Here is a 26,928-nt window from a genome sequence, read left to right on the forward strand (position 1 = left end):
CCAGATTCTTTATTATATTTAGCTTCTTTATTTCCACTGTAAACCTATTATAATGTAAATTATGACCTTATATCTATCTAAAATGGAAACATCATGTTCACATCTGTGTGACTACTTTAGTCTATTTTTTTTGAGTCTGTATATTTGCGCACGTGTGTGTATGTGTGTGTGTGTGAGAGAGAGAGTCTTGGTTTTGTTCTAATCTGTCCCTCCTTTAATCCCTCTAATTTTCCCTGTCCTCTAATCCTCTTTACATCATTTTACTTCTTCACTTTTTGAATACATTTAGATCAGTGGAAATTTTCTATTTATCACCATTAAAATGATAACTTTATTTATTTATCCCCTCATAGTGGATCTCAAAGTTCAGTGTACATAAAGATTGATCACCAGGGACCTCTGTTAGATTTCTAAGCCTTACTATGAGCAATTCTGAATCAGTTATTTGGGGGCTGGCCCCAAAATCTGGGAACCTCATCTTTGCATATGCTGATGGAGAGAATCAAGGAGCCATATTTTTTTTTAAGATTCATTTATTTAATTGAAAGAGTTACACAGAGAGAGGAGAGGCAGAGAGAGAGAGAGAGAGAGAGAGAGAGAGAGAGAGAGGTGTCTTCCATCTGCTGGTTCATTTCCCAAATGGCCGCAAGGGCTGGAGCTGTGCTGATCGAAAGCCAGGAGCCAGGAGCCAGGAGCTTCTTCTGGGTCTCCCACGTGGGTGCAGGGACCCAAGGACTTGGGCCATCTTCTGCTGCTTTCCCAGGCCATAGCAGAGAGCTGGGCTGGAAGAGGAGCAGCCGGGTCTTGAACCAGCGCCCATATGGGATTCCGGCACCTCAGGCCAGGGAGTTAACCTATTGCACCACAGTGCCAGCCCCAAGGAGCCATATTTTGAAAATACTTGTTTTGAAACTCTCTATTATTCCTAAAAACTGTAGCCAATCTTTCATGATACTTTCTTAATTGCATTAATGTCAGTCAACAAGCTATAAGCATTTTTTTCAGAAATTGTAGTCACAGGTAGGTACAAGTATTTGATTCATGAGGGTACTTTCTATATACTTTTTCATAAAATTATTTTGTTTATATTTCACAATTGTAAATACTGTGAATGAAATAACAATTTTGCTTCAACTGTAGGAAAATGCAAAAATACTCCAGGAGAGAAGCATTGCTTATATCAACTCAGATTCATCTATAGAAGGTAACTTACATTTTAATTTAAAATAAATTCTCAAAAGTTAAATTTTGTTTCAGGGTGGACATTGGGCATAGTGATTAAGACACTGTGTGGGACACCTGCACCCAATATCAGAGCAACTGGGTTTGAGTCCCAGCTCCACTCTTGATTTTAGCTTCATGTTAATGCACACCCTTGGTAGAAGCAGGTGCTGGCTCAAATCAAGTGGGACAACCAAATTGATTTCCCAGCTTCTGACTTTGGCCTGGCCCAGCTCCCACTGTTGCAGGCATTTGAGTTGTGAACCACAGATAGATCTCTTTGCTTCCTGTCTGTCTGTGAGCACACACTCTGTCTGCCTTTCAAATAAATAAAATAAATAGAAAACTGTAAAGAATTTTTATTTTATGTGACTTTTAGTTATTAATCTGTTATGTTTTATTATTTTATATATATATGACATATGAAGACTTAAATTGAGCAAGAAATATACCACTTTTGGTAACTTTGAAATAATCCTACAATTGAATGTCATTGAAATAATCCTAGAATTGAAAACTTGGGACTTAATTGATTAAGGTGGTTAATATCCTTTTAGCCTGTAAATGACAAAAGATTAACTGTCTCAGATATCCTTGGCAATAATTTTCCATTTTAGCACAGAGAAAATAATTAAGTTCATATGAAGCCAAAACATTGTGGCAAAAAAAAAAAATGACCTAAATGAAAGATTTCTGAGAGTGAGATCCCAGTGGAAAGAATGGGCCGTCAAAGAAAGCAGTACCTTTCTCTGAAGGGAGGAGAGAACTTCTACTTTGACTATGGCCTTGTCTAAATAAGATCGGAGTTGGTGAACTCAAGAGGCTTCCATAGCCTTGGCAGCTCATGACAAGAGCCTCGGGTGATTATTGACATCATAAATAGGAGTGTCAGTTGTTAAATCAACAACGGGAGTCACTGTGCACTTACTCCCCATGTAGGACCTCTGCCCTTAATGTGTTGTACTATGCGAATTAATGGTAAAACTACTTACTCAAACAGTACTCTATACTTTGTGTGTCTTTGTGGGTGCAGTTTGTTGAAATCTTTGCTTAGTATATGCTAAGTTGATCTTCTGTATATAAAGATAATTGAAAATGAATCGTGATGAAGAATGGGATGGGAGAGGGAGTGGGAGATGGGATGGTTGCGGGTGGGAGGGAGGTTATGGGGGGAAAAGCTGCTATAATTCAAAAGTTGTACTTTGGAAATTTATATTTATTAAATAAAAGTTGAAAAAATTTTAAAAATTACATTCATATGAATCAATGTGATTCATAACTAAGCCATGAGTTCATGTTGCTAGTGATTTTTTTGGTATGCTCACTATTTAAAACTCCAGTATTAACCACATTCTTTCTATGGAGATGTTAAATAAATTTGCTAAAATATTTCAGAAGAAGTATTTCACAGAATATGTCATACAGAAATATTTCCTGTTTTTATTGGAATGAATTTGAAATAAACTCAAACTACAAACTTCCTTTTGAGTCTGATATACGACCTTTGTGTCTCTAGACTTTCATTGCATTGCAATTATATCTAGATAAATATCAGAACATAGTTACATGACATATTCATGTGTGATGTATTACCATGTACTATTGAAATGAATGAAAGAATAAGGAAGGAATGTGGCAGCCTTACCACTTCCTTTGCCAAAGTCCACTTAAGAGCTTCTGTGTTTAAGAGGACCTTATAATCACTATGAGAGCTGCTGTCTTAGCAACTAGAATCTGCCTGGACCACCTTCTGTGCAAAATATGTGCTACAGTCTATCAACTGAAGAACCATTCCCATCCTGTTTTGGTCCTTGGGAATGGTGGCTTCAGTTTGAAGACTATTAGATCTTGTTGAAAATTAGAAAGCAAATTAGAATTAAATATAGTTGGTATTTCATCTGGAAGTGTGTAACAATACTCTTTATGTTTTATTTATTTTCAGGAAATTATACTCTAAGAGTTGACTGTACACCCCTTCTTTACCAATTGGTGTATAAACTGACAAAAGAGGTATATAAAGACACCTATCTTAATATGTTCTTTGATGTATAGATAAATGAATAACATTTTCTTACCCACTTATTCAATGGCACTTATTTTGAAACTAGTGACAGAATCTAACTATATAAATAACAAGTAAAAACCAAACCTTTAATGCACTGTTTACATATGTTACATAATTATGAAGATAGTATCATCAGTCTCATTGTTCTAGCAATAGTGCTTATTAATAATTGTAGTACATGTAGCTATAATATATAGGGTATATAATGTTAACCTGACAGAGGTACTTTGATGTAGTGGAAGGAACACTGAACTGGAATAAAAAAGCCTTGAGTTCAAAGATTGCTTTGACTACTCATTTACTCAACAAATATTCATTGAGTCGTTACTATTTGTCAGGGCCTGTAAAATGAATTCTAGCTGCAACAATGATAAAAGGACAAGGTCATTGAATCCAAATATTTTTTAATCTAGGGGAAAGTGGAGAATTACAACTTGCTAAAGCAATTGCCACTATATGCAATTATATATAACAGTTATGGAATAGAGAATCTAAAATCTCAGGATATCCAGGGGAAGTTGGAAAGCATAAGTGGATAACAGGATAATTAATACTCAGACTATCAAATGGAAGGATGTATAAGGGAAAGTTCATTCTAAGAAGAAAAAACAGAAGAAATAAAAGAACATATTTCCTGACTAGAATGTAGCTCAGATGGCCTAAGTGTAAGATCTGGAAAATATTATAAGAGAAAGGGTATGAAATAGGCCATGGAGTTTAGGAATCTGATGATAGAGAAATTATGAAAAAAAATTAATTAATTATTTGAAAGGTAGTGCAACAGAGAGAGAGCGAGCTCTTCCATTTGCTAGTTCAATAATCAAGTGGCCACAACTGCCAGGTCTGGGCCAAGCCAAAATCAGGAGCAAACAGCTCCATCCCTGTCTGCCACGTGGATGGCAGGGGCTCACATACTTGGGTTATCTTCTGCTGCCTTCCCAGAAACATTAGCAGGGATCTGGATTGGAAGTGGAACTGCTGGGACTAGAACCAGCACTCTGATGTGGGATGCAGCCATTGAAAGCTGCAGCTTAACCTGCTACTCCACAACACTGGCCCTGATTATGAAAGAACTTAAAACAAGGTTGTTAACTAGTGTAAGTCAAAGTAGTGAAAAGATTAAATAGTATTAAGTCTAAAGTCAAAATGGAAATCATTCTGCATGTTTGCTTTTCCATAGGAATTTTAAATGCTATAAATGTAACAATATGCTGAAAAACTAGGGCATACTGAATCTCTAGAAATTACATAATCTGCTCTTTTAATATCTATATACTTAATTTAGTCATCTGCTATAGAATTTACTTACATAAATGTTTGCTTCTAAGCCTGTGTTAGACAATAGTGTAAAGAAGGTATCACTTTTCTCTAGGTACTATTTCCTAATCTCCCTTATTCTTGCTCCTTCCTTTTTGTTGCTAATTATTTCTTTTTTTAAAGATTTATGTATTTATTTATTTATTTGGAAGTCAGAGGTACACAGAGAGAGGAGAGGCAGAGGGAGAGAAAGAGGCAGAGAGAGAGGGCTTCCATCTGCTGCTTCACTCCCCAGTTGGCCGCAATGGCCAGAGCTGTGCCCATCCGAAGCTAGGAGCCAGGAGCTTCTTCTGAGTCTCCCACATGGGTGCAGGGTCCCAAGGTCTTAGGCCATCTTCCACTGCTTTCCCAGGCCATAGCAGAGAGCTGGACTGGAAGTACAGCAGCTGGGACTCGAACTGGCACCCATATGGGATGTCGGCACTGCAGGCGGCGGCTTTGCTTGCTATGCCACAGTGCTGGCCCCGCTAATTATCTTTAAAAACTAAGCAAAAGTGGTCTCATTATCCTCATCAAAACACTCTCACCATCTTCAGTAGTTTACATCCTGTATTCTTTCATTAGAATATCCCATAAAATCATCTTATATAAAAATCAATCCGTAAGAAAAACCCTTTTTGGGAGACCACTTTTCAGGATCTGCATTTACTAACTGTGTTGTCCTAGAGAGGTTGCAAAGAGCAGCCTTTGATGTCAGATATAAGAATTTGAGGGCTGATAAGGGAGAGAGATTTGTGTCTCTTTGTACAAAGGCAAATGTTTATCTGTGGCCATACCAGGATCAGAGAACAAAACTTTTTACTTTCCTACAAACTGATTATTAACAGTTTTTTCAACCCTAAGTAGGTCAAACCATATTGGCAACACTGGGGAGGGTAGGAGTGAGGGAATGGGCTTAGATTTAAGATCAGCTGTCTGATGGAGCAAGAAGCAGAGCAAAGTATTAACACATCAGAGATTGTCTGCTAACTTTGACAATGCATTTAGTGATGGCGGGTAAGACTGCTGTAAACTGTGCAGGCGAAAGGGAAGCAGTTCTGGGTAGGACTAGACTGACATAGTATGATTCCAGTAAATGAGGAAGGTTTTTCTGGGAATTCAATCCGACCTTGATGTTTAAACTGGAGTATAATCTCAGCCACTGCAAATCAGCAAGAACAGAGAAGAGAGTAGAACCAAGACAGCTGGCTTGAGATGAATAGACCATCTCTGTAGCTACAATATGTTGGTGAGGATGGGAATATCCCTGTGGGGTGGCTTTTTCTAAGAGACTTTTTCTAAGCTGTGGACTTCATACATCATGGCGAAGTACCATCTCATCCACTCTAAGCAACAGGACAAGTTATTGCTCCCCAGCCCTGCCATCACTGTGGCAGGAGGTGGAGTCGCCACTTTTACCTTTTACTTAAAATCTATTGAGGGCCTGTGTTATCAATAAGCACAACAGTTTTGTGCATATGAATAAATAGGCTGAGACTGAAACAGGGCAAGTTGAAAACATGTGCTAACACCTAACACCTTGGCTAGAGTCCAGTCTGAAATTTCACTGCCATTTTCTAAAAAAAGGCCTTTTCTGAGGACGCATCTTTTTGTCATTCCTATCTGCATCTCTTTATAACAATTTTCTCTTTTGTTTTGAATTGCTTATCATAATTGGGTATTACATATTTATTTGTCTGGTGTGTGCATCCCCAATGATATTATATTATGAGATCCAAGGGGATGGAAATTACATTATTTCCCTCACATTTATATTGATTTCAACACCAATAGACATTTTTAGAATTTTTTTATGAATAGGGGAACAGAATTGGGAATAACTCTGTATAAAGGTCAGAGAACATATAAGAGGGTATTATGCTAAGATTAATACAGGTACCATTATCCTTATCTTCACAGGTAAGAAAACTAAGGTCCAAAGAGGGGAAACAATACACTAAACTGATTTTAGAGTTCCACACGTGGAGTTGACTTGGGTCTTTTTGTAAACAAAGCAGAGCTATAGGCAAAGAAATAAAATATAGCCAATAATATGATAGTCTCGAACTAAAATTGACCTTTTTGACATCGCAATCCAAGTATGACCACCACATGGCCCTGCTTTTCTCAGAGTAGAGAAAAACAAGGAAAGTATATGTTTGTAAATACACTTAAAAATATTTATTTATTTATTTGAAAGGCAGAGGGGGCGGCACTGTGGCATAGCGGGTAAAGCTGTTACCTGCTGTGCCGGCATCCCTTATGGACGTCGGTTCGAGTCCCAGCTGCTCCACATCCAATCCAGCTCTCTACTATGGCCTGGGAAAGCAGTGGAAGATGATACAAGTCCTTGGGACCCTGCACCCACATGGGAGACCCAGAAGAAGCTCCTGGCTCCTGGCTTCAGATTGGCGCAGCTCCGGCCGTTGCAGCCAACTGGGGAGTGAACTGGAGGATGGAAGACCTCTCTCTCTCTGCCTCTCCTTCTCTCTGTGTAACTCTTTCAAATAAATAAATAAATATTTTAAAAGAAAGAAAGAAAGAAAGAAAGAGAGAGAGAGAGAGAAAGAGAGAGAAAGAGAGAAAGAGAGAGAAAGAAAGAAAGAAAGAAAGAAAGAAAGAAAGAAAGAAAGAAAGAAAGAAAGAAAGAAAGAAAGAAAGAAAGAAAGAAAGAAAGAAAGAAAGACAGGCAAAGTCACAGCAGAGAGGAGATAGAGATCTGCCATCTGCTGGTTCACTCCCCAAATGGCTGCAACAGCCTCAGCTAGGCCAGGCAGAAGTCAGGGGCAGGAGCTTCATCCAGATTTTCCACATGGGTGCAGGGGTCCTGCTGCTCCTCCACATGCGGAGGAGCCGCACCGGACCGGGCGCTTGTTGTTCCCTTTTTTTACAAGTCCTTTCTATAGTAAAGTAAGAATAAGTAAACAGCAAACTCCCAAAGCAAGAATGAGTAGAGAGAAATGAGAAAGAACGAAGTAACGAACTTCCCCGCGAACTCTCCAACGCACTCTCCAACCAACCCACACCACCATGCCGTCTCTCTCCTCCTATATAGTCCTCCTCCGCCAATCCCAACTCGGCTGCCCACACGCCGAGCACGCCGCTCTCCTCCAATCAGGAGCAAGTCCTGCAGTTTATTGGCTGAACTGGAGGCAGCTGTGTAGAAGCTGTTTTCTTCTCTCCCAGCGCCATATTGTGGGAGAGCAGATGCATAGAATAAGTCTTAATTCCAGTAACTTAGTCTAGTCCGAGTTGCTCCCCACAGGTCCCAAAATTTGGGCCATCTTCTACTGCTTCCCCAGGAGCATTACCAGGAAGTTGGGTTGGAAGTGGAGCACTCGGAACTTGATTTGGCACCCATATGAGATGACGGCACTGCAGGCAGAGACTCAACCTTCCATAGTACTAGTGATTACATTTAACCAACACATGGGGCAACATTGTGGCATGGTGGGTTAAGCAGCGGCCACCTGCTAAGCCTGCATCCTATATCAAAGTACCTGATATGGGGTCCTGCCTTCACTTCTGATACAACTTGCTGCTAATGCAGATCCTGGGAGGCAGCAGATAATAAAATAATTGAAATAATAAACTGAAGTGCTTAAATCCCTAATACCCACATGGGAGGCTCAGATGAGTTTCCTGGCTCCTAGCTTCAGCCTGGCCCAGCCCCTGGCCGTTGTGGCCATTTGGTAAGTGAACTAATGGATAGCAAATCTCTCTTTTTCTTGCCCTACTCAAATAAATATAAATAAATTAATAAGCTTTACATTTCTAAAACATGAATTTTGGGGGACATATTCAAACCACAGCAAAGACAATAAGCATACATACTCTTAAATTCTCAAGTAGAAATCTGAGGTTATGTGGAATTTTTATATCATAAAATTTCAAATTTATTTAAATGTAATAAAGTTTTCTAAAATAATAGGCTCTTCCCCCACTCCTTCTGTTTGTCCAGTAAAACAAGGATTTTTTTGAACAATTTCAAGCTCAGCTTCTTATCCAGTATCACCTATGCTATTCTGAGGCCTTCTGTGGTTCTTAGAGAAAAGGAATTTTCTAAAAGAAATAATATATCCCAAGTTTTCCCCAATGTCGTCCCACTACAATAAACATAAGCTTCCAACACTAAAGAAATATTTGTGAAAAAAATGAAACTATTAAAATGTTTATGAAAATAAGCCAAAATTCTCTTAGGCGCTTGACTAAATTACCAGTAATAGGCATCATACATGAAAATGATATTGTGCTAGATTTTTTTCTTGCCATTTGCAAAAGCACATTTTTTTTCTATAAACAGCCTGATAAGTATATGTATCTACAGTAAACTGATGACAACAAATATATGGTTTTGTATGGGCATATTTAGTTGCTTCTACTCCTAATTCTCAGTGTTTGATTTGTCTTCCCAGATCTCTAGCCCTGATGATGGTTTTGAGAGTAAATCTCTTTATGAAAGCTGGTTGGAAAAAGACCCTTCACCTGAAAATAAAGATTTTCCCAGGTAAATTACTTATATGTATCTTTAAAAAAAATATTTATTTGAAGGCAGAGTTAGAGCGAGAGAGAAATCTTCCATCTGCTAGTCCACTACCAAAATGGCCACAATGGCCAGGGCTAGGCCAGGATGAAGCCAGGGGCCCCGCTGTTTTCCCAGGTGCACTGGCAAGTGGATCAGGACTTGAAGCACTACCTATATAGGATGCTGCTGCTGCAGGCCACAGTGAACCTGCTGCACCACAGTGCAGGCCCATATTATGCATCCTTTCTACCAGAGGATAATTATCAATTCCCTTTTGCCCTTTGTGTCTCCAGATATGGAAATTCTCAGTTGTCTCATCAATGATTTGAGCAAAGACAACAAAGGAATTCTGTCCAGCTTTTTGTTTTGCTGATTAACACAACCATATCTTTTAATCTACAACAGAACCTAGATGTAGTTTTGCAAATTTTTAGTCAGAGTGATTGTTACATTGTTAGTCATTATTTTACTAACTCTTGCATAAAATTTCTTTAGATTTGTAGTAGATGCATTAAGGAATAGAATAGGGGCTGGTGCTGTGGTATAAAAGGTTAAGCCTCCACCTGCAGTGCCATTGTGTCCATTTGGGGAGTGGATCAGCCGATGCAAGCTCTCTCTCTCTCTCTCTCTCTCTCTGACTCTGCCTTTCAGATAAGTAAATAAATCTTAAAAAAAAAAAAAAAGAAATAAAATAACTTCAAATGATAATGGTGAAGTAGGGGCCGGCGCTGTGGCACAATAGGTTGAGCCTCTGCCTGCAGCGCCGGCATTCCATATGGGCAGCGGTTTGAGTTGATGCTGCTCCACTTCCTGTCCAGCTCCCTGCTAATGCTCCTGGGAAAGCAGCAGAAAATGACCCAAGTGCTTGGGCCCCTGCACCCACATGGGAGATCTGGAAGAAGCTCCTGGGTCTTGCTCTAGTCACTGCAGCCATTTGGGGGAGTGAACTAGTGGATGGAAGACTCTTTCTGTCTCTCTGTTTCTCTGTCTGTACCTCTGCCAATTAAATAAATAAATAAACAGTAAAAAAGATAAAGGTGAAGTAAAAAAATGGATTATTTGCTTCTAAATGTATTATCAGTTACTACAAAATTGTGTATTTTTATTTATCTATAATGCAATTAGATTTTTTTTAATTTTTTTTATTTTTCTTTTTTTAAATTTTATTCAAGGTATACAAATTTAATGTATTTCATATATACAGATTCAAGAACATAGTGAGAATTTCTACCCTACCCACCCTCGCACTCATGCTTCCACCCTTCTTCCTCTTCTCTCTCCTATTCCAATTCTTATTTTTCTTTTTTTAATTTTATTTAATGAATATACGTTTCCAAAGTACGAATAATGGATTACTATGGCTTCCCCCCCATACCGTCCCTCCCACCCACAACCCTCCCCTTTCCCACTCCCTCTCCCCTTCCATTCACATCAAGATTCATTTTCGATTATCTTAATATACAGAAGATCAGCTTAGTATACATTAAGTAAGGATTTCAACAGTTTGCTCCCACACAGAAACATAAAGTGAAAAATAATAGATGATTTTTTTTAATGATGATGAAATCAGATCAGACCTATTGTCATGTTTAATCCCAGTGAGAGTCAAGTTGGGAGTTGATAGTTTCTTTTCTTTTCTTTTCTTTTTTTTTTTTTTTTTTTTTTTTTTTACAGAGGATCAGTTTAGTATGCATTAAGTAAAGATTTCAACAGTTTGCACCCCCATAGAAACACAAAGTGAAATATATTATTTGAGTACTCGTTATAGCATTAAATCTCAATGCACAGCACATTAAGGACAGAGATCCTACATGAGGAGTAAGTGCACAGTGACTCCTGTTGTTGACTTTACCAATTGACACTCCTGTCTATGGCATCAGTAATCTCCCTATGCTCCAGTCATGAGTTTCCAAGGCTATGGAAGCCCCTTGAGTTCTCCGACTCTTATCTTGTTTAGACAAGGTCATAGTCAAAGTGGAGGTTCTCTCCTCCCTTCAGAGAAAGGTACCTCCTTCTTTGAAGACCTGTTCTTTCCACTGAGATCTCACTCACAGAGATCTTTTGCCAGAGTGTCTTGGCTTTCCATGCCTGAAATACTCTCATGGGCTTTTCAGCCAGATCTGAATGGCTTTAGGGCTGATTCTGAGGCCAGAGTGCTGTTTAGGACATCTGCCATTCTATGAGTCTGCTGAGTATCTCACTTCCCATGTTGGATCACTCTCCCCTTTATTTATTCTATCGGTTAGTGTTAGCAGGTACTAGACTTGCTTATGTGCTCCCTTTGACTCTTAGTCCTTTCATTATGATCAATTGCGAACTGAAATTGATCACTTGGACTAGTGAGATGGCATTGGTACATGCCACCTTGATGGGATTAAATTGGAGTCCCCTGGTATGTTTCTAACTCTACCATTTGGGGCAAGTCAGCTTGAGCATGTCCCAAATTATATATCTCTTCCCTCTCTTATTCCTACTCTTATGTTTAACAGGGATCACATTTCAGTTAAATTTCAACACTTAAGAATAACTGTGTATTAATTACAGAATTAAATCAGTCATATAAATAAATCTTTAAAAATAATAGCATTATAGTAGAAAATAAATGAATATAAAGTAAATTCAAGGAAGCTGCTCTAGCATGAATAAGGACAGAAAAATATTTATATAAAATCTAATTGCCCTCTAAACAAAAACCACAAATGCTGAAAACATGGAAGAAAGCACCGACATCAGGCTGCATTCTTTGGTTGCACTGCCCTACTCTGGTTGTATTCAAATTTGCAGTTTGTTTGCAGATTTGTAGGTTTATCACAGCAACTTTCCAGTGTATGAAAACAAAGTGTATTGAGGGCAGTTAACTTTTTTCTAATCGTTATAAATGTACTCTGTAATTCCTTGCTATTCCTGGCACAGGATTTATTGCTCATCTACTTACTTTGTATTATTTATTTGTATATGTGTATGTGTTCATATGTATTTGTTTATATTCTACTTCTAGAATCAATAAGCTGGGATCTGGAAGTGATTTTGAAGCTTATTTTCAGAGACTTGGAATTGCTTCAGGTAGAGCTCGTTACACTAAGAATAGGGTAAGCCATATTAGCTTTTTTCTGATCTCATAATATATTATAACTTGAATATTTAATGTTTGTTTATGATTGTACTCTTCCCACAATTTTTTTTTTAGAAAACAGATAAGTACAGCAGCTACCCAGTATACCACACAATTTATGAGACATTTGAATTGGTAGAGAATTTTTATGATCCCACATTTAAAAAACAGCTTTCTGTGGCTCAGTTACGAGGATCATTGGTTTACGAGCTTGCAGACTCTACAATCATTCCTTTCAATATTCAAGACTATGCAAAAGCTTTGAAAAACTATGCAACAAGTATCTATAATTTATCCAAGAAACATGACCAACAATTGAAAGAATATGGAGTATCATTTGGTAAGAAACAGTTATGCAGATATTTTATAATCTTTAAGGTAGAGCTTTAAGATATCATCTCCTATTATGATCAATAGATTCATATTTCATCCTTTATCTTTGTGAAGCTTACTAATTATGACTTCTAGACAAATATTCCAAACACCTATTAAAGAACCTGATTTAATCTGAATTGTCTGGGGTTAATTCACTATGACTGATTTAGTGCCATAAATACTGGATTGGTAAATGTGTTTCCTCTTATTACCTTTTTAAAAAAAAATTTAAAGATTTATTTATTTATTCAAAAGTCAGAGATGCAGAGAGAGAGGAGAGGCAGAGAGAGAGACAGAGAGGGGTTTTCCATCCGATGATTCACTCCCCAGATGGCTGCAATGGCCGGAGCTGCACCTATCTGAAGCCAGGAGCTTCTTCCAGGTCTCCCACATGGGTGCAGGGGCCCAAGGACTTGGGCCATCCTCCACTGCTATCCCAGGCCACATCAGAGAACTGGATCGGAAGAGAAGCAGATAGGACTAGAACTTGCGCCCATATGGGGTGCCAGGTTGTCACCTGCTGCGCCACAGTGCGGGCCCTCCTCTTATTACCTTTAAAAATGTTTTTGCTGGGTTGGCGCTGTGGCTCACTTGGTTAATCCTCTGCCTGTGGTGCCAGCATCCCATATGGGCGCCGGGTTCTAGTCCTGCTTGCTCTTCTTCACTCCTTGTTAAAGTAGGAGTGAAATATGATAGCATTGGATGTTGAATCTGGAAGTGATACCGTCCTGCTTTTTAGTAATTCCCAATATTAATAAGCCTATGGGCTCCTGTCACGTATTCAGAGAATTCTGAATACTGGCTCAAATAGACCAGACAACGTGGTACGTTTTTAAGCTTTTTATTCAGTGATAGAAATGCACAGGAGAGTGAGGGCTTTATTTAAGGGAGAAAGAGAAGTCTATAAATTAAGTTGGGTCCATACCAAACAGAGAGCGGGCCAAGAGCAAGCCACGTGCAGCAAGCATGCAGGCAGGAACGCAGGGAGCAGATGCCCCCAAAGCGCGGGGCAGCAAGGGCATCAAGCCCAGCAATGGCAATAAAGGAGGGGCCCACCGTGTTCCAGGCCTTTTAGCTACTTCCAAAGGGGAGTGGTTATGTAGCCTGATTGGCAGGTGGGCATACAGATGGGATCAGGTAGGGGCGTGAGATCACCTAGGGGCGTGGTGAAGGTGTGGTCTTCCAGCTCACAAATCTAATTGATTGTATCCCATTGCCTTCATCAGAAGCAGTTTATCAGCTTCTGAAATTGGCTATACTATGTTGACTGTGTAACCTTAGGAAAGTTACCTAATCTCTGTGTGTCAGCTTTAAATGAAATAATAACAAATTAAAAAAATACATTTTCAGATATTGTTACTGAGATCCAGTTAGCTATTACATGGAAGCACTGGTGACTGGCACATAGTGCTAAGTATTACCTACTTTTTTTTTTTTTTTTCTGACAGGCAGAGTGGACAGTGAAAGAGAGAGACAGAGAGAAAGGTCTTCCTTTTTGCCGTTGGTTCACCCTCCAATGGCCGCCGCGGCCGACGCGCTGTGGCCGGCGCACAGCTCTGATTCGAAGGCAGGAGCCAGGTGTTTCTCCTGGTCTCCCATGGGGTGCAGGGCCCAAGCACTTGGGCCATCCTCCACTGCACTCCCTGGCCACAGCAGAGAGCTGGCCTGGAAGAGGGGCAACCAGGACAGAATCCGGCGCCCCGACCGGGACTAGAACCCGGTGTGCCAGCGCCACTAGGTGGAGGATTAGCCTATTGAGCCGCGGCGCCGGCCTCTTTTTTAAAATCTGTATCTGTGCTTGTATATGAGTAAATACCCTCATATCTTTTCTATCTTAGAAAAATCAATATTCCTTCTTTCTAATGTGCCCCATTGCCTTCTTAATCAAAAATCGTCATACAGCATATGGCAAAATCAGTTCTTGAGACATTTGGTTTTGAAGATTTATTTGAAAGGGAGAGTGACACAGAGAAAGAGATCTTCCATATGCTAGTTCATGGAAGCTCTGTCCCGCTCTCTGTTTCTCTGTCTCTCCTCTCCCACCTCCTGTCTATAACTTTGCCTTTTAAATAAATACATAAATCTTTTTTTAAAAAAGACAAAAACTGCTCTGTATGTATCAGTATCAGTAAATGTATCATTCTGGATACATTAGTTTGTCACAGGTTGATTTTTTTTTCTTTTAAAAGATTTATTTATTTGAAAGTCAGAGTTACACAGAGAGAGGAGAGGCAGAGAGAGAGGGGGGGGGGTCTTCCATCTGCTGGTTAACTCCCCAAATGGCTGCAACGGCTGGAGCTGTGCCCATCCGAAGCCAGGAGCCAGGAACTTCCAGGTCTCCCATGCAGGTGCAGGGGCTAAGACTTGGATCATCTTCCACTGCTTTCCCAGGCCATAGCAGAGAGCTGGACTGGAAGTGGAGAAGCCAGGACTCGAACTGACGTCTGTAAGGGATGCCGGCACTGCAAGAGGCGGCTTTACCTGCTATGCCATAGCGCCGGCTCCCACAGGTTGATTTTTGATCAAGATGTAAAATGCACTATTTGAAAATAAGAATTGGTTCTGGTTTCTCCTGTGATAACCCCCAGTGTTATAGCTTATTTATATCTATAGCCAATGTCTACAGATAATAATTGTCCCAATAAATACATATTGAACAAATGAATAAATAATAATTGCTGGTTTTCTGCTAAATTATGTGTTAAAGAATTATTTATATCCTAGACATTTGAAAACTATTTCCTTAAGGATCAATTTAGCTGTTCTTTATTTTCATACCATATTTCTTTGTGTGATTTTTCTCTAATACTTATCATGAATCTGTACAAGGCTTAGTATAAAGATGGTCTCAAATTCTTTTTAGTCATATCAGTCTGGAATGGAGAGGGCAGGAAAGTGAAGCTGTGAACTGTGAAGCACTTATGCTTATTAATTTACTTTTCTCTTTTCAAAAAAGACTCCTTATTTTCTGCTGTGAAAAACTTCTCGGAAGCTGCTTCAGACTTTCATAGAAGACTTACACAAGCTGATCTCACAAAGTAAGTTTAAGAAGTAGGTTCAGATGGCCACCTGAAAAGCAATCTGGTTACTGTTTTCATTCCTAGAAGCATCTGGCTCCAGATCATAGCTATTACATCATGTCTGCAAACCAGTGGCATCAGCATCAACTGAGAGCATGTCAGGAAGGCGGACTATCCAACCCCACCCAAGACATACTGAATTAGAACTGTGCATTTGCATTTTAACAAGACCCTCAAATGATTTACACTAGCATTAAAGTTTGAGGAGTGATGCTCTGAATAGTAAACTAAAAACTCATGTCAAGACAAGCATCAGAGATATATATTTTCGTGTTTGTGTGATGAGAATTCTGACTATGTCTATTAATGCATTTGTAATATATTTTATTCCTTCATGCTGTGCTTGTATCAATTTAGAAATTCTTTTTATTGATACTTTTTTTGTATTTCATATAAGTTCTTGCCACTTAAGGGTTGAAAATAATTTAAATGGCCATATTCAAATAAAACATTTTGTAGCAAGCATGGATTCCAATGTCCATGTCACATTCATTTTTTTCGAACTTAATCAGAATAAGCTCCTCCACCTTTCATATTGGCAAAAAGCACTATCAGTTGTTTGGATTAGCCTCTCTCTCTCTTGAATTGTAGAAGAGCCCAGGGAATTTATTCAGCTCCTCAAAAAGACAATCTGAAGATTTTGAATGAGAGAGAGAATTCTCCATCAAGGGTGTGCACATGCCTCTGGCTCTTCTTACCAACTTCCAAGACCCTCAATCACTTTGTTGTTTTTTTTCTTTTTTAATCAATATGTGGTCCCCCAAAAATAAACAATTTCCCAATAAATATTTCTGCTTATTTTAATTATTTATTTATTTGAGAGTTAGTTACAGACAGAGAGAGGTCTTCCCTCCATTGGTTCACTCCCCAAATGGCTGCCACGGCTGGAGCTGTGCCCATCCGAAGCCAGGAGCTAGGAGCTTCTTGCAGGTCTCCCACGTGGGTGCAGGGGCCCAAGGACATGGGCAATCTTCCACTGCTTTCCCAGGCCATAGCAGAGAGCTGGACTGGAAGTGGAGCAGCTGGGACTAGAACCGAGCCCATATGGGATACCGGTACCACAGGCAGAGGATTACTGCACCACGGTACTGACACCCTCTGCGTATTTTAAATACTAGAAAGATGACCTTGATATATTTAACTTACAATGTAAATCATTACTGTACTGATGTGTATTCTGTTAAAAATGCATTACTTTTAGAAGTTTATTTTCCCATGCTTTATCTTTAATATTACTTTAAAACATGGTTCCATAGTAAGAGTTACAATTATGTATTTCTTGTTCTCTAAGTCCCATTGCAGTGAGAATTATGAATGACCAATTGATGCTACTGGAAAGAGCATTCATTGATCCCCTTGGTTTACCAGGGAGGCGATTTTACAGGTAAGGAGAACACCAGTAACAAACACCAAATGCTTCACTATAACCAAAAACAGCATACCCAAAGTCTGTGTGAAGGTGGAAAGTGAAAATATATACTAAAGGTATATGGGTGACAGGATGCATCTAATAATATACTATGTAATATCCCTAAATAAATTTCATATTGTTTATTGAGTTGCTGTGTATGGAAATAGAAAATGATAGTGGAAAAGAATTTTTTTTAACAACCTCAAGTCATAGACTCTTGAAGGGATTATAGATCTTACCTAGTTCAAACTTCTATATGAATGCTTTTTATAGGATCTCAGATGGGAATCTTATGGTCTCATAAGAAAGTCTTTTTTTCTAATTTATTTTTTATTTATTTGAAAGACGGAATTACAGAGGTAGAGACAGAGAGGTCTTCCCTCTGCTGGTTCACTCGCCAGATGGCCACAATGGCCAGAGCTGTGCCCATCCGAAGCCAGGAGGCAGGAGCTTCCTCCGGGTCTCCCACGTGGGTGCAGGGGCCCAAGCACTTGGGCCATCTTCCACTGCTTTCCCAGGCCACAGCAGAGAACTGGATTGGAAGAGGAGCAGCCGGGACTAGAACCAGCGCCCAAATGGGATGCCAGCACCTCAGGCCAGGGCTTTAACCCGCTGTACCACAGCGCCAGCCCCAAGAAAGTCTATCTTATTTTAGGGAAAATATAATTAGAAAATTCATTTCATAAAGAGCAATTTCCTGCAGTTTCTCCTTCTGAACCCATTCTGTTCTCCAAAATCAAATAAACTCAGTCTAGCTCTCTTTATCCATAACATTTTAGGTTTTGAAGAGTGGCTGCCATGTTCTCCCAAAGAAATACTCAGTTTTTCTATCTGTACCCCCACATCATGTTTTCTTTCAAAATCTTATCTGCATGACCCTGATAGTCTTTTCTCAAGGTCTTTCTTATACAATGGTTCCTTGTGGGAAATTAGAAAAGCTTTAGCATTTAAGCCAGAAAATCTATGTTGTAGTTTACTTACAGATATGTGATTTAGTGTCACTTCTGTGGTCTTCCTGTATGAATTAATATGGCAATAGTGGCTATTTTGCAAGGCAGCTTGTCAACAAGTTACAATTAAAACACAGTTCCATTTGATACCTTTTAAAATAAATGTGATTAACATAAGCTTTTGGAAACCAGCTCTGCTGTATGGCCAATTATTTCTCTAGGCATCAGGTTCCTCAGCTCCAAGTGGGGATTCTAATTGTTTTGCTCTATAGACTGGTCGACTTAAGGCACATAAAGGATTTAGTGTGCAGTGTGATGTGCTCAGTAAATGGTAGCTCTTTTTATATGTTATCAGAGCATAATTGTTCATTTACTCATTGATTACAACTGAAAGTTATCTTTATATAAAAATATAAAGCAATATTATACAATTTTAGTGTTCTTTTAAGTTCATTAGGTTTTTTTTTTTATAATTTACAAGCAAATCATCTTGTTTTGTCCTATTAAAATTTATTTATTTGAAATTCAGAGTTTAAGAGAGAGGAGAGACATGGAGAAAGAGATCTTCCTTCAGCTGGTTCATTCCCCAGATGGCTACAGCGGGCAGGGCTGAGTCAGGCCAAAGCCAAGAGCCAGGAGCTTCATCTGGGTCTCCCAAATGAGTGGCAGGGGTCCAGACACTTGGGCCATTTTCTGCTGCTTTTCCCAGGCAATGAGCAGGGACCTGGATCAGAGGTGGAGCAGCCAGGACTTGTTGCAGGTGGCAGCCTTACCCAGTACCCCATAATACCGGCCCCAACATCTGTTTTTCAATGTAGGAATTTCAGACTCTGTGCAGTTACACGATACGAAAATGGACAAAGCCTCTTGAGAATTTTCTCTTGTGACTCATATCCAGTCACTTCTATTATTCTTTTCAAGGAAAAGTGTTTAATAGTGTTAAATTTTAAAGCATTTATATTTACATACACATATTATGTGTATATATTTAACATATCTAATCACTCATGTGTATTTAAAATTTACATATAACTTTATACATGTGTATTTGCATCTATGTATATATATATGTATATATTATGTATAGATTCATAAAGATCTAACTGAATCTCCACAACAATCTTTGAGATATAGGTTATGTTTTTTTTTCATTATTTCACTTATAGGAAAACTGACACTGCAAGATTAAGTAACTTTCCCAAGGATACACAGAGTAAACAGCAGCATCAGTGTCTGAGCCAGGCAACTGCTTCCAAACCCAATGCTCAGTGCTACTACGCAATGTTGTATTTCATCTTTACTTCATGGGAAATACTTGATGTAGAACAGCAACTATTAAACAGTCAGTTATAAAAGGAAATAGTGTTTGTCATTATGTAGAAATACTTTATGTAGATAATTATTTACATTATAACTCATCAATGATGTTCTGAGGGAAAGGCTGGGAAAAACAGGACTAGGGAGTGTCATTTGTATTCGGTAGTCTGCTATAGTAGTTACCTGTTGCAAAGCCAGAAATGTTCATTGTGGAAGCTGAGAATTATATCATGGTAGACTTGAAACTAACTAGACTAGGGATAGAATTATTATGGGGCTAGAATAGCTACTTGGGTTCACCATTCATTAAAGGGAATTTGAACTGCCTGAGCATTGCCCACTGATTGACCATTTCTTTTAGCTAACTGCCTATTCTTCCTTGAGGGAATTATGGAAAGGATTTAGGCTCAGAATAGCTAATATTCATTAAATGCTAAATGTCAAGCTATACTGACTGCTTTCCATCGTTTGATTCTTTGAGTATAGTAATAGTATCACCGTCATTTTTAAGATGAGGGAACAGGTAAAGGGAGGTTCAACAATCAGAACATGGTTACAAGGTAAATATAGCATTTTGATTTGAAAACACAGCCCAATCCCTGCTGCTGCCAGCATTTGGGGAATGAACCAGCAGATGGAAGAACTGTCACTCTGCCTTTCAAATAGAATCTTAAAAACTAAAAAGTCCCTCTCAAAAAAAGCAAACTTCCATACACTTATTGAGGAAAGTAACTGGATCTTTTGAACTAGTTATGTGATAAATAGGAAAGCAATAATAAACTTTCCTTCTAGGTGAGAAATTGAGTGTCTTTGTGGGCAAACCATATATAACTACTTTACCTTTGTGGAATGTGATTCATCATCCTATCATTTATATTTTTGGAATACTTTTTAATTCCTTCTTAATGTCTGAAAAGTATCAGGAACAACTGCCATGGCATTCTCTAAAAAAATGCAACAAAATTCTGCCTTCTCACTTATTATCTGTAAAGCAAACATGTTTATGGATGCCCAAGCAGTTCAACAACTGCTTCATACAACTTGTGTGAAAGTCAGTAGAAACAAATAACATAATGATAGGGTATATGGTGTAAAAAGGAAATGTGAAAAATATATATATATATAATCCATGAATATATATACATACATGTATTCAATTTACTTTTGTGTGTGGGCTTTTCTTCTAGGCACATCATCTTTGCTCCAAGTAGTCATAACAAATATGCTGGAGAATCATTTCCTGGGATCTATGATGCTATGTTTGACATTGAAAATAAAGCAGACCCTCATTTGGCCTGGACAGAAGTAAAAAAACATATTTCTATTGCATCTTTCACAATTCAAGCAGCAGCAGGAACTCTCAAAGAAGTATTATAAAAAGATCTTAGCCAAGTGGCTAGCCATTAAAGGTGTTGCTGAAGATAAAATTCATCATCTTTTTAATAACTCGTGAAGCCAGTGTTCAAAAATCTTGCTTTACATGTCACATTGACTTTAGATTTCTACCTTGTTCATCTGCAAAGAGCTTTTTGGCTCTTTAAATATTCATAACTGTATTACAAAAGTGTTGGTCTAACAAAACAAAAAGCCCCTGTTATGTGGCAGGAAAAAAAATAACAGAAATTTAACTAAAATTAATGACAAGGAATTTGAATTCTCAGAAATCACTAGTGGGAATGTAAAGTAGTATAACCATTTTAAATGCTGGAAAAGAGTTTGATAGCTTTTTTTTTTTGACAGGCAGAGTGGACAGTGAGAGAGACAGAAAGGTCTTCCTTTGCCATTGGTTCACCCTCCAATGGCCGCCATGGCCTGTGTGCTGTGGCTGGTGCGCTGCGGCCGGTGCACTTCACTGATCCGATGGCAGGAGCCAGGTGCTTCTCCTGGTCTCCCATGGGGTGCAGGGCCCAAGCACTTGGGCCATCCTCCACTGCACTCCCTGGGCACAGCAGAGAGCTGGCCTGGAAGAGGGGCAACAGGGACAGAATCCGGCGCCCCGACCGGGACTAGAACCCGGTGTGCCGGCGCCGCAAGGCGGAGGATTAGCCTAGTGAGCCGCGGCGCTGGCCCTTGATAGCTTCTTAAGTTAAATATGACTACAAAGTTCCAATTGTAGGTGTCTACTCAAGAAGGAAAAAAAACCTTCTTGACCATATGGTAGGAACAACCCAAATGTCCATCATCAGATAAATGAATAAACTGTGATATATCTGCAGTGGAATAATCATCAGCAATACCAATGAAATAACTGTCAATAGTTGCAATATTACTGGCAGCTGTGATTGAGGGAAAGAAGCCAGACACAAGTGAGTACATAGCATATAAATCTAGTTATACAAAGAAGTGGCACAACTATAGTATGCTGTTGGAACTTAGATCAGTGGCTGCCTAGACAGGTGGTCAGTGGAGGAGGATGACTGCAAAGAAGCTTGAGGAAACTTACTTTTTTTTTTGGTGCCTTAAGCTGAGTGGTGGATACACAGGCATATATTTGTAGAACCGGCTCATACTTAAAATGTATGTGTACGTTTTATTGCAGGAAAACTAGGCCCCAGTAAATCTGATTACAAAAGTCCATCTAAAAAACTGGAAGAGCACACTTTTAGAAAATGATGATGTAGTGTAAATGCTCAGAAGAAAAGTTCAATTGGGACAGGCATCTTGCGTAGTTTTAAGATGTCGGTTAAGATGTCTGTAATCTTCTATCACAGTGCCTGGGCTTGAGCTTCTGCCTTTTTTTTTTTTTTTTTTTTTTTTTTTTGACAGGTAGAGCTACAGACAGTGAGGGAGACAGAGAGAAAGGTCTTCTTTCCCTTGGTTCAGCCCCCAAGTGGCTGCCAAGGCCAGCGCTGTGCCAATCCAAAGCCAGAAGCCAGGCACCTCCTCCTGGTCTCCTATGCGGGTGCAGGGCCCAAGCACCTGTGCCATGTTCCATTGCCCTCCCAGGCCACAGCAGAGAGCTGGACTGGAAGAGGAGCAAGCGGCACTAGAACCCGGCGCACCAATGGGATGCCAGCACCGCAGTGGTGGATTAACCCAGTGAGCCACGGTGCCTTGCCCCTAGGTTCTGCTATTGATTCCAGCTTTCTGCTGATGCAAATCCTGGGAAATAGCAGGGGACGGCTCAAGTAGTTGGGGTCCTGCTACCCATGAAGCTCCTGGTTTCAACATGGCCCAGCTCTGGCTGTTGTAAGCATTTGGGGAGTGAACCCACAGATAGCTTTCTCTTTCTCTGCCTTCCATGATTTTTTTTTTTTAAACAGGAAATAAAAATGTTTTAAAGAGTAGCAACTAGCTGAGGAACAAAAATTTCCAATGCATCTCAATATTACTAGAAGATACTTTACTGATTTTCCAAAATAAAATATACAATATGTACAGTAATGACCTTGAGTCATCTAAAGATACATTTTAAACACGGGAGTGGGTACTTGTAGTAGTAAGATGCTACTTAGGACACCAACATTCCATATTGAAGTACCTGGGTTTTAAGTTCTTGCTTCCAGCTTCCTGCTAATGGGCACCCTACGGGGGGAGGTGATGGCTCAAGTAGTTGGGTCTCTGTCACCTACATGGGAGACCTGGCTGACTTTTAGACTCCTGACTTTCGCCTGCTCCTGATCTGGCTATTGTAGGTTTTTGTGAAGTGAACCAGCACATGAGATCTCTCTCTCTCAAAAATGAGTTCTTATTTTGCTTAAAGGGAAGAGTATTCTTAATTTGTATGCTATTTATTAAGTATAAATGAATGTATGACATGTATAAAATTAGACTATCAAAATAATTTTTCTCAATTCTTTTTTTAAAAGATTTATTAAAGTCAGAGTTACGGAGAGGCAGAGAGGCAGAGATAGTCTGTCTTCCATCTGATGGTTCACTCCCCAAATGGCCACAATGACCAGAACTGTGCCAATCCGAAGCCAGGAACTAGGAGCTTCTTCTGAGTCTCCCACAGGGGTGCAGGGACCTAAGAATTTGGACCATTTTCTGCTCCTTTCCCAGGCCATAGGAGAGAGCTGGATTGGAAGTAGAGCAGCTGGGACTCGAACTGGTGCCCATATGGGATGCCGGCACTGCAGGCAGTGGCTTCACACGCTACACCACAGTGCCAGTTCCTGTTTTCTCAATTCTAAGGATTTAACTTTGGTGCCATACTATACTTGCAAAAACACTTCATTTGAGAGCATATACTTAAAAGTAACCATTACCATTTGCTCTCTGTGACCTGAGGCAAACAGTGCAACTTTCCTTTGCCTCAGAAAACAGGTAATAATATACAGTACAACCATGGAAATTTCTGAAGAGTAATTAAAGCCATCATGAAGCACTCAGGAAAGTGCTTATCATATTTTAATTGTGCCTCAAAATTTGTTATTACTGTCTACAGCTTCAAACTATTTCTTACAAATAATGCCTCCTAAATTCCCAAACCTCAATCACAAACAGGATTTTTTGGAATGTCCTCTTAATAAGTGTATTGTAAAAGTCCTGTGATTACACACTTTTCCTGAAAGTTTCAAATTACTGCCTAAAAAAATTGGACTAGAATTTCACCTAAGTATCTTACAATTCTGATTTTATTACCCTGCCATTTGCTTCAGTCTCCCTAACCCCCTTAAATCTGTTTCCCTATGCAGTCTTTTCCAGCTATAATTTAGGTGGTGTATTGGGAGGACCTGAAGGGATCTTTAAGGTATCAAAAACAGTCCAGGTTGGCCTCTAATATGAAGTAGGCAGTCTGGGATCAATCTTTTTATGGATCTTACCACACTTGAGCCATCAGCTTGTCTCCCAAGGTACGTGATAACAAAAAACAAGAATCGGGATTGGGATTAGAGCTCTGACAGAAACCTAGGCACTCCAAAATGGATCCAAGTGTCCCAATGCAAACTCCACCCATCTAATCTTGTAAGGTTATTCATAAAATTGTACTTGCAACAATCTCAATTATGATCAGTCTAAAGAAATGAAATTTAAGTTGACAACTTTCACACTTCATCTACCTTAAAAAGAAACCATGTCTGCCTAAAGTGTTTTATCATTGATACTCACAGAATTAAAGTTGAAGTCTGTGTCACACCCACACAGGTGTCCTTTCCCATTCTTCTGAAGAGTAATTTTTCTTTCATACTTAGGATCCATTATAGATGATCTTGGTGGCACACTGTGAATGTTTACTATGTATGCCCAAATGATCTTTTATTATATGTATTCATTTCCAAGGCTGTGTATTCCTACTGTAGCATACTATGCATGCCCAAATAATCTTTTATTATATTTATTCATTTCCAAGGCTGTGTATTCCTACTGTAGCATACTCAAAGTATAATCAAAGGCAGGGCTTCTCATTGTTTTTTAATTAAGTCAATATGCCCTCAAAGAAGTTCAGAATGATTGCATCCTCCAAATTAGCGAAGCGATGTATTAGATGCATCACATGGCCTGTCTACTTATGAATTCCAAATCCTAAGAGCCAGGCAAAACCTCAGTGCAAGCTTCTGATCTCACCAATAGCCGTGGAAGACTTCAAGCAGATTTGTAATGTGTTGGACTCAGCAGTTTCTAGAGAAAAACATAGTCTCCGAAACCTTTGTCTAAATTCCCTATTTTTGTTTAGACTCTCCCTCTATTCCAAAACATGGGAGTTACCCAAGATTTTACTCTTCAGTTCATAATTCCTTTCATTTCAAGATCCAAAGTTTCTTAATTTATCTCCTCTACCTACTGCTTCTGCTATATTTCATCCTAACTGGTTTTGTTACACACCTCCAATTGTTTCTTTCCTTCAAACTGATCTTTCTGAAATAAAATGCAAGCTCTATTACAAATACATGAAAGAGGTATGTGGGGGAGGTGCTTAACTATGTCTGTAGGAATCTACAAATGATTTTTAAGAATGTTAAAAAATTATGTATATGAGATCCCTCAAAAATTTGTGGAAAATGAATGAAAATGCTATACATGGATTTCCCCCCAAATTTTTTTTGCATCAAAGTAAACTTCTAATTCCTTTTTCTGTGGACATTTTGAAATACACTCATATTTATGGATGCACCCCTCCAACCCGTACACATACACAGTGCTGTACTTGGTAAAGTTTTTCCTTTAGAGACCTGGGTAAACAACTCTGAAAAAGCTAGATATGTATACTGGAACTAGATAACTAAGGAAATGGATAGCAGAAGCTGGGAACCAGATTTTTCACTGTAGTGAGAAGTTCAAGAGATAAGGGAAGAGGCTGGAATCATTTATGTGGTAATGAGTTAGAATTGGAAACATATGAACTCATGGTTAGCCTAACATATACTTCGTTACATATGAAATATAGGTGTGTGTGTATATATATACATATACAAATACATACAAGTTAGTATCTACACATGTACTTCCTTGTTATAAAACAGAGTACCTATAACCAAAGACAACCCACTAGCAATAAATACCCAGATACTGGTTTCCAATACTGTTTTCCCATGAAAGAAACCAGATATCTTTGGAGAAATGACTAATTCTAGAATTTGGGCAGTAAATAAATCAAATATGCTCCAAACATCTTGAAATACCAGAAAATAAGTGCTGAATACAAAACACTGAAAAAAAAATACAAAAAAATCTGACACAAGGAAAATAGGAGTTAATAAGGCCACAATAACAATTTGAACACCATAACAAAGTAATACTGGATTATACCTCAAACCATAAATATCCATGAGTCCATATTAATGTGAATAATTATGTGAATGGGGAGGAGACAAATACCCTGTGTAGAAAATTCCCAAGGAAATGGAATATGATACTATTGTCTGCCTCTTCTCCCCACCCCACTTCTAATTATGAGCTGCATATACTGATTTCCTTCCAAACAGTGGAAGAGGATTGGGGCAACTACCTTTGCAATGAAAAAACAGACACACACTACTGTAAGGCAGCTGATCAAAATGATAATTCATGTTTACAGTCTGTCCTTGATACAATGGGAGAACTGCACTTCAGCTCTGTGGTTTTTCTTTCCCTGATTACAGTTAATGATTGATCTGACAAACTGCCCCAGTACCAAGAGGAGCCCAAGAGACATAATGACTAAATATAATTTGGTCTTCTAGGTAGACTTCAAAAAAATTTTTGGACTACAAAAAAATGTATTTGGTAAGAACCATCAAAATCTGACTAAAACATGGACTCAGTGTAGTTAGTACAATGAATCAACATTGGTTCAGTAATTCTAATGAGTGTACCTACTAATGTGGTATTCATAGTGGAAACTGAGTGTGTTATATATATAAACTCTATGTACTGTTTTTACAGTTTTTATACAAAGCCCAAACTGTTCTAAAGTAAAATGTTTAAAGAAATCACACTGATAAAAAGGAGAAAAAAAAAAAGGCTAACTTATCAGAAAACCATGCTGTCTTTACCATTTAGTATATATACAGCAGAACAGTCTGGAAATTATTCTACAGATTCTTGGGCCCCACTTCTAGAGTTTCTGATTTAGTAGGTCTAGATTGGGGACCAAGAGTTTGTATTTCTAGAAAATCCCCAGTGATGCAGATACTACTGATCTAGAAATGGTACT

At 38.9% G+C, this 26,928-nt stretch overlaps 1 protein-coding gene across 6 annotated transcripts in view; it reads left to right on the top strand.

Moving 5' to 3' along the window:
* NAALAD2 (N-acetylated alpha-linked acidic dipeptidase 2) overlaps nt 1-26,928 on the top strand; it is a 111,480-nt gene that overhangs the window by 22,676 nt on the left and 61,876 nt on the right. For 4 of the 6 annotated variants that reach the window (XR_016219430.1, XR_016219429.1, XM_089311976.1 and 1 more), the window contains exons 12-18: nt 1,141-1,204; nt 3,164-3,231; nt 8,998-9,089; nt 12,106-12,196; nt 12,295-12,559; nt 15,551-15,632; nt 16,966-17,058. Coding sequence is in view for 4 of the 6 variants with exons in the window: in XM_089311976.1 (XP_089168102.1) it covers nt 1,141-1,204; nt 3,164-3,231; nt 8,998-9,089; nt 12,106-12,196; nt 12,295-12,559; nt 15,551-15,632; nt 16,966-17,058 (755 nt within the window). In the remaining 2 variants the exon portion in view is untranslated. Of the gene's footprint in view, nt 1-1,140; nt 1,205-3,163; nt 3,232-8,997; nt 9,090-12,105; nt 12,197-12,294; nt 12,560-15,550; nt 15,633-16,965; nt 17,059-20,539; nt 25,375-26,928 lie in introns of those variants that run through there. The other 2 variants (XM_002708640.6, XM_017344083.4) reach the window with 1 other exon arrangement.

This window comes from Oryctolagus cuniculus, chromosome 1 (assembly GCF_051225735.1).
Source record: "Oryctolagus cuniculus isolate XC-2025 breed Fujian yellow rabbit chromosome 1, ASM5122573v1, whole genome shotgun sequence".
Taxonomy (NCBI): Eukaryota; Metazoa; Chordata; class Mammalia; order Lagomorpha; family Leporidae; genus Oryctolagus; species Oryctolagus cuniculus.